General features: G+C 32.3%; 1 protein-coding gene across 1 annotated transcript; it reads right to left on the bottom strand.

Moving 5' to 3' along the window:
* Positions 1-4420: 4420 nt before the first annotated feature.
* On the bottom strand, positions 4421-6803 carry LOC129944829 (pickpocket protein 28-like). Its single transcript, XM_056054490.1, has 9 exons — positions 6676-6803; positions 6406-6609; positions 6218-6341; positions 5942-6090; positions 5777-5895; positions 5533-5621; positions 4887-5478; positions 4681-4817; positions 4421-4614 (listed from the first exon to the last, which is right to left on the bottom strand). Exons 1-9 carry the CDS (start codon positions 6801-6803, stop codon positions 4462-4464), a joined length of 1695 nt encoding a protein of 564 aa, XP_055910465.1. The 3' UTR covers positions 4421-4461.
* Positions 6804-9256: the final 2453 nt, after the last annotated feature.

Here is a 9256-nt window from a genome sequence, read left to right as displayed (position 1 = left end):
ATTTTTCCTTAACTTTTCTGTTTTTTTTTATGAAGTGTGTGGTTTTTGAATGCAGTTATATGTTTTGTTAAATACATATCTTTTAAAGTTCCAGATAATTCCATTTCCACCAACCTTTTTCATGGTTCAGTAATAACTAAGTGATACTATGAATATCTCAGATACCATTCACAAATTTAAGTCTTCCAATCCTCATTTTGACAAAAACTGACCTTTGGATGGCTATAACTTAGGTTAGTATGTCATTGATGGTTACATTGTCTAAAAAGTGCTTAATCATAATTTTGTGGAAATACAAATGTTTCAAGGGTTCTTTAGCTTTCAGAATGTTTTCCAAACATCACCGTCAAAGATTCTCGACAATTCAAGGTCCCTAGAGTCGAAATAAAAGATTTTTAGAAAGATGTCTGTGCGTGCGTGTGTACGTACGTTCGCGACGTTTTTTTCGTCGTCCATAGCTCTAGAACCAGAAGAGATATCGACTTCGAATAAATTTTGTTATATAGATAATAAGGCAGAAAGATGAAAAATGCGTGGGTGGTTTTTTTTTAAAATAGCAGTTTTATAAATTAAATTTTATATAATAAATTGTAACATGATATCAAAGAAGTATATTTTATGAAAAAAATCCATTTAACGGTTTTTTTATAAATCAAAAAACTGAAAAAAAATTTCAATAAATATTGTTGTTAACATTCAGTAAAATTTTGGAAAAAAAATCGAATTTACAGTTGTTGTATAAAAAATTAAAAACCTAAAAAAGTTTAACAAAAGTTGGTAAACATTGATTTTCGACTCAAATATCTTTTAAAAAATTGAAATTTTGGCTTCAAACTTATATTATCTTATAAGAAATATTGTTTTCAACATTCGATGAAATTTTGAAAAAAATCGAATAGACAGTTTTTTTTACAAAAAATAAAATTCTAAAAAAAATAATACTAAAACTTGGTAAAAATTTACTTTCGGCTAAAATAGCTTTTCAAAAATTAAAAATATTGGCTTCAAACTTATTTTATTTCACAGGAAATATTGTTTTCAATATTCAGTAATTTTTATATAAAAATCCAACAGTCCGTTTTTTCATAAAAAATAAAATCTACAAAAAATGGTACGCAAATTTGGTAAAAATTAATACGAGTACATATAGACAAACTTTTAAGCAAGACAAATCGACAGACGGGATGGGAAGTTATCAGTGTGGGTCGCATCCCAAGATCTTTTCTTAAAAATATATTGACTCACAGCTTTAAAAAAATATAGTTTTCGATCTTTTTGACTAAAAATGCTTTTCGTCAAAATTATTTTATTTCATAGGATGTTTTTTCTATACATTTTTTTCGAATCTAATTTTTTTTGACAACTCAAAATATTTAAATTTCTAAAAATGTACTGTACTTTTTGAAATGAATATTTACAACATTTTTACATCATATTTTTTGAAATTAAGGTTAAGAGTTTTGGATAAATTGGTTGGAAGCCGAACTGATATTTTACAAAACAGCTTAAAACACTCGTACAGGAATTGTATGCAACATTCACGTTGGATATGAGGCAGCAACTAAGAGAGTAATAGAACAGCTCTTTTTGAAAACGGGGCGTCCAATTACTTTGGGCGACAAAATACATTTTTTTTTCTGCAGCACAAACAAAACAATACTTTTTTTTAAGATTTAGATGTATTGAATTCGAATCTCGCCTTTAAATTTTTCTTTTACATTAGGTTCTTAAAATATCCAATTTAAAAATGCTAAAGACAACCAGTTTCATTTTCAATACTTAGTTGAAGGCCAACATATGGTGACTTTGTCTTTTAGCAACAGTCATTACCTATGACTATGAAGACTTGAGCAAGCCTTAAATTAAATATTTTCATAGTTTTGAAAAACACGTTATGAAGTTAGTTAGTTCCGAATTCGAACTTTGATTATAAGTATGTGCTGAAGGAAAAATATTTCAAAAACTTGATATTATAGAAATGTTTAGACGATGGAGTCATAAAAAGATCAAAAACTACTTTCACTCCGTTTTGCACTTTTTGTTGAAACTCTTTTTAAAACAAATGTTTTAGGTTTTATTTCAGTTTTTTGTAAGACAGGTGAAACGTATAACTCATGAATATTTGTCTAAAATTTTATGAAACACTAAAAATATTTCAACTGAATATTGAAGAAAGGGATTATAGATTTGGAAAACAATCACGTGTTTATATTTTTTAATATCTCAAAAATGTGAAGTGATACACTAATTTAGGATTTGAAGTAAGACCATCCCATTGGTAAAGTTAAATTTAATTGCCAATAACAAAAACTTGTCAACTCAGTGTTTCAAGAGTTCCGATTGTACGCGTAATTAGTTGGTACCAGCTGCATTGCTGTTTATGGCTTTTTCCGAGGAAGATCAATCTTTCCCAAACTGAGTGTTGGAATTGGGCCTGTAATGACTGGAACTGGGCTTTCTTCCTACACTATTTAGCAGTTGCTTGACATTAAACCTAGTGATTCTTATTAATGACACTAATTTTGTTAGCTATTTAGAGAAAGCTAAATTTTTTGCTAGGCAGTTGGCCGTCAATTCTACGCTGTCAGTGAGTGTTATGACCCCGCCTGTTCTTGAGCGAGTTAGTGATTCTATGGGACCAATCTTTTTTTGCACTCGTATTGTGGCAAGATTCCTAAGAGATCTAAACATATATAAATCCGCTGGTCCGGATGGTATCCCCGCTATTCTTCTGAAGAGGTGTTCTTCAACGCTGGCGAAACCACTGCGTAAGCTTTTTCATCTGTCCTACTCCTCTGGTCTCGTTCCGAGAGGATGGAAAACTTCATTTGTCCAGCCCATCCTCAAAAAAGGCAAATCTTCCTCACCCTCTAATTACCGACCGATTGCACTTACGTCCCTTCTTTCCAAGGTAATGAAAACGCTGATGAATTATCAGCTCAAGAAATATCTGGAGGATCGAAAGCTTCTTAATGACCGGCAATACTTCTTTCGTAGCAATAGCTCCACTGGTGATCTCATGGTTCATTTCACCGAACAGTGAAGCAATTCTGTACATCGTTTTGGAGGAAGTAATATTATTACACTTGATATTTCAACAGCATTTGATAGGGTTTGGCATCAGGCTCTTTTAACGAAAATGCGTGCTTTCGGTTTTCACGAATCCCTGCTTCATTGGATAAGTAATTACCTTTCGGATCGTTCAATACAAGTACTATTGGATGGATCCAAGTCTAAAAACCAAAAAATAAATGCTGGTGTACTACAGGGCTCTGTTCTATCTCCGACACTCTTTTCCATTTTTATTAATTATCTAATGTCTGCAACTTCTAATCCAATACATTGTTCCGCTGACGATATGACTCTTAGCTTTTCATATTCGTTTTCAGACTCACATCTCTCTTCTTCGGATGTGGAACTGCAACGACAAAATATGATAAGATCATTAAATTAATACCTAAACACAATTCTACAATTCTACAAAAGCGTGGAATTTAATGCTTCGAAAACACAATGATGTCTTGTATCGTTAAAGCGAGATACACCCCCCTTGCTTTTATCCATAGATGGCACTTGCACCGAGGGGACTGAACATCTCGATATTCTCGGTATGTGTATCACCAACTACCTTTTGTGGAACGATCACATACGCGATGTCGACAAAAAATCCGCAAGGTGTTTGGGTTTTCTAAGGCGATGCAAGAAGTTTAAGTCCCCCTCTAATCTGGCTGTTATTAACAAGACTTATATACGTCCAAAGCTTGAGTATAACTCCCATATCTGGGCTGGTGCTTCTGCAACTTAATTAAGCCTCTTGGACAGTAGTGAACGAAGAGCATTTGGATTTATTGGTGATAATACCATAACAGGATCATTTACGTCGCTCGAACATCGTCGTAAAGTTTCCTGTCTCAACCTCTTTTACCGTTATTTTAACGGTTTATGCTCTAGTGAAATAACAAGCTGCATTCCTCCCCTTAAGCAGTTCAACCGAAATACTCGCGCTTTTAGGAATGCTCATCAGTATACCCTCGAGCCCAACTTCAAGTACAGATATACGTTCTTTAGCCGTACTACGTGAATGTGGAATTCCTTACCACAATCTGTCTTTCCTAGTCAATAATATCCCCTATTGTATGTTTATTATATACAAAAAAAATTGATTGTTTAGCTGATTTGAAGAGGCTGTGGTCCAGTCAACAGGTAGTGCTGCTTACCCATTTGCAACTTACTTATTTTTAAATGCAACAATTTTTTCCAGACATTATGAATTCATAACATTTGCTTTAAGAAAAAAACAGTTTAAATATATTTTTGTACAATAAAAAATGGTTTTTAAAATCATTCAGATTTTTAACAAGAACTGAATTCAACTTTATTTTATAAACATTCAACTTATTTTATTAAAAATGTATGTTGGTTGAGCTACCTTCCCAAAAAATTACTCACCCACAAATTACTCTAGTGGCAAAATTGAAAACTTTCACGATTTCGACCGTCTAGCGAGTGATGTGTCGCCTTTGATTTGAAATAGACAACATCTGATAGTTTCCCAACATTTTTCGTATTGTTTTTGGTATCGTACAAAGATGATCGCACATGAACCAATCTAGGCTAAAAAATGAAAATTGAAAGAAAGTGTTCTTCGAAAATGACAAAAATTGATTTCAATCAATTTACGTTTATGTATTGATCCTTGTTTCTTTTCTTCCTTGTAAAGATATCTCGAATCGGTCGAAGTATTAAATAATAGAAAACCTCAACAATCGATATTAAACTGAATCCAGTAAAGAGTCCCAGTAATCCACCTGTACTTGCTTTTGAAAAAAGAAAAACCACCTTCGATCAACTAATGTTTTACTTTTGTATAGATTTAAATTTCTTACAAAGAAACTGTGTCAATCCAATAAAACTGTATCTCATATTTCCGTGGTAAACATTTTCCTCGTAGTAAAAATGCACCACTGCTATATTCTCCTTGATGTATTCTGTTGAAAAATTCTTACCATTTTCGGCATTCAAAAAGTTTACAGCATATCCGCCCACTGTGAGTGGAGCAGCAAAAGTTGTAGCCTTGTATGTCAAATCGAAACATCCTGGCAGGCAATTACTCTTGCAATAGTCCTTGATCACAATCGAAGTATCCTTGATCGAGGTCAAACAGGCGAAATCTTTAAGTCGACATTCCGAAACGTTTGAAAACATCTGAGGCAAGTGGTATGGCACACAACCGCAATATTTCATAAACAATTGGGAGTCACACTCCCGTTCGCAGTTACGATGCGAATACTGTAAGTAGTAACGCAACTGACTGTCGGAATTAAAATGACATTGACGATCTTTTTGGCGTAAATTTCGCATATCGTCAGCGGCTTCTGTTTGAATGGCTTCTAAGCGGAATTTAGTCTCGTAACCAAGCTGAACGGGAAGGCCGGTTTCTTTGACAAAAGGGGTTTCGATGGGATTATGGAGGACAATCTAGAAAATATGGGACGATAATGGATATACATTGTAGAATGATTTTTATATTACTTTAAATCCAGGTCCCATGGTTGAGGAGCAATAATAGTCATTCATTTCTGCATCAAACATAATTGACAGTGCCATTGAGAAGCCAGTTCCTGAAATTAATTTCACAACAAGAAAGTTACCTTATGAGAAGGGAAATATACGCCAAAGTTAACATATTAACACAATGGTCGTACGTTTTTTTGATCGAATTATTCATCATTGTATCCTTGTTTCAAAAATTTTATTAAAATTTCGTAAAGTTTACCTGAAGCAACTCTTGGATAATATTTTGGTGGGAGATTTTTTTGGTAGCCATTTTCTGGATTCCAATAAACTGGAACTCTTCCATCGGTAGCAGTCAAATCACGTAGGTGCTGATAAGGCCTATACAAAAAATAAATACTAACTTTTCCACATTTTGAAATCTTACTCTTTTTTGAATAAATATGACGGATGCACGGCATTGAATAAACAACAAAGACCTTCATCAGTTAGTACAGGTCGGAAAAAATCTGAACAATTTTGATAGACACCACCCATGCGACAGGATCTCATCATTCCTTCACAATCTTGAACGTGCTGTTGAAAAGTTATAAACTTTCAAAATTCTTGGTCGAACATTTTATGTGCTAAATGTACTCTTTTTTTTTTAATAAAGATACTTAACAAAATTCTAAAAAATAAAAACTTTATTTTTTAAACTTACGTGAGAAATAAACTCAGAGAACAATTGATTTTCTGGCTGAGGTAAGCTCTTATACTGACTGAAATTGGTATCATCTCGAAGACAGATCATTTGAAGAAATCCATAAGGTATTGGATCAGAGTCACTTTAATCAAATAAGAAATTTAAAATATTGTTCATTTTAAGATTAATTTCTTAAATATTTGTACTTTTCTTTGTATTTTACAACTCGACCTTTAATAACTTGGTTCATATTGCAGACGGTTATGGCGGGAAAAGGGATCTTATGAATATAAGCTGGATGTGGGCTTATTCCAATTATAACTGGAGTATTTTGCCAAGATAAATATGTATTCCTTATGAGCTGGGTTAATGCAGCTATGGACGCAAAGAGGGCAATTAGAAACAAAATTCTGAAATTAATTCCAAATTACAAAAATGTTTTTTAACCTTTTTTCCATAAATTAACAACAACTAACCTTTCCCATAATTGAAGACTTCGATTGCCAATATATTTTAAAGAATGTAATACAGTTTCTCTGCAAAAGTCCTGAAGTGCATTATCACAATAGTGAATTATTTCTTGAGACTTTTTCTTTTTGTCCATAACTGAGACACTGAAGAGAGTAGTTTTGAATTGTTCAAGTTGTACTAGTGAAGTTTTGAACAGACCGATGATTATTTTCAAATGGGATTAAATAACAGAAACTTTTTGCTTTTAAATGGGCTTTTATAAAAAAGGATAGGAAGAAACCTAAGTGTTTTTTAAATACCTTCTTTTCCATCACAATATTCAAATTGATTTCCCTGAAGAACTAATTTGTTTAAGACGTTTCCTTGATTAAATTGGCTTATAAATTTGGGAACGTACATAGATAAAAGATTTCTACTTCTATTTACTACCTAATTACTATTTTCATTTTGATATATACCTTAGAAAATGTGGGTAATGGAGGAGTATTGATCATTTTTAAATTACTTTAGATTTAGCTTTACATCTACGTTTATAAATGGTGTTCCGCTGTCACCATAAGAGAAGAAAAGTAAGGGGTTCTGGGGTCATTTTAAGTGGAAAAACTTATGTATGATGCTTTTTGAGATTTTTCGTATCCTTTCTTTAACTGGCTCTAACCATGAGTGTTCAAAAATATTATTTATGTACGTAGCTATAAATATAAAATATATTTGTCAATAACATTGAATATAAAAATACCGTTTTATGGTAGGAACTATTAAAAACGATCTGTTCAATAGCAGGCTTGTATCATATTTGTTAAAGTTTCAATTTCTTAATAAGCAATTAGAATTCCTTTTATTGTTTTATTCAACTACAATCTTTCAATTATTTTGAACTTCCCATCGGAAGGTCCGATTTGTCGAATTGAACATTTTGACATTTCTCGAAATAAAAGATTTTTGGAAAGATGTTTGTGCGTGCGTGTGTACGTACTTCCGTACGTCCGTACGTTCACGACATTTTTTGGTTGTCCATAGCTCAAGAACCAGAAGAAATAAAATGCACGACTGGGTCGCACGAACTTGCTCCTGTATGCAAAGAGTCTGTTTAAAAATATTCCTATAAAATAAGTTTGGCTTCAAATATATAAATACCATTTGAATTGTCAAAAAAACCGCACGATCTTTGTATATGAAAACCATAGTACTCTCATGAGCAAAAACTTTTAGGGCGACGAGATGCCGAGTCATTGGCGTTAGTATCGAAAGTGGGGAAATTCAGCGGGAGCGAGAGAAAAAATTCCCATTCCCAAAAGCAGCCAGCAGAATAAGGGAGATAATTAATTTTCGACCCAAAAAGTCAACACAATTTCCTTCATTTTATTTGAGTCTATCCCCGTATAAGTTCTTACATAAAGAGCTTCCATATGAAGGTTGATGAAGGTTGATGTTTTGTTTTTGTTTTATTTATATCAATGCACTTCATATAACAAACAAAATGGCTTAATATTGTATCTAATAAGGGGATGAAACAAACTCTTGCATGCTTAAGTCAGCTGTTTAGGATCTTTTACCGATATTTGTTTTCATTTACATTCAATAGGCTGCTTTTACTTGGGTACGATCTTTGTATATGAAAAATGTTTTCTATTATCTATAAAGCGACAATGCGATTCATATAGATTCAACTTGTTCCTTAAAAGCTTTTTTCCTTTAGATAGCTTTATTGTAATTTCATATTAAAAGAACCAGGATGGAAAATAAATAAGATAAGAAGGAGGCAGACCATGAATGTTTAAATTGCAAGGCGATCGCCTATTGGTTGTGTAGTTAGGTAGCAGGTAGATGTCTAAAACGACCATAGAATAGTTCACTTGGAGTGCTTATGCAGATAGATAGATAAGGACATGTTTATGATGATAATGAAGGAATGTTATTGGTGGCTAGAAGGTACATACTAAATTCCTTCTTAAGTTTTCAGCGCAAACATGGAGTTATTACGTTCAATCTATTTTTTCACTAAAGTTTTAAAAAACAAGCATACGAACAAGTACAAGAAATTTCTGTTAATGTGTTGTTTTCAGTCAGACTCTTGTGCGCTTTGGATTTTAGTTAAGAAGTGACACGTAAGCAGTAGTTGTAGAAGTTGTACGTAATACCTTTATAAATAGGTACAATGTGTATGCGTTGAAAAAGTGATTCTAATAGAAAATACATATACTCTTTTTGGCCCGTTTCTTTAACTTGTACTAAGTTTATATAGGCTAAAGAAAGTAAATCATGTGTGAAACAACCTTATTCGTAAAGAATAATATTTTAAAATCACATAGGTATACAAAGTTACCAAGATAATACTTCTTGATAGACTCTTTCAAATAGATTGTTGATTAAATATATCATATTAATGTGTACCAAATGAATTAATTTGGATGAAAGATAGGAATGTAATTACAATTTTGTCAAAATAATGCACAGTAAAAATAATTTAAAAAATAATATTTTAAGATTCAAAATTTTACCTGAAAAATAAGTTTTTCTTCAAAAATTTAAATGCCATTTTATAAATAAAAAAACCGTTGATTTTTCAAATTTTTTTTTTGAAAA

Source organism: Eupeodes corollae, chromosome 2 (genome assembly GCF_945859685.1).
Source record: "Eupeodes corollae chromosome 2, idEupCoro1.1, whole genome shotgun sequence".
Taxonomy (NCBI): domain Eukaryota; kingdom Metazoa; phylum Arthropoda; class Insecta; order Diptera; family Syrphidae; genus Eupeodes; species Eupeodes corollae.
The sequence above is the reverse complement of the archived record's forward strand: the minus strand, read 5'-3'. Positions and strand labels throughout refer to the sequence as shown.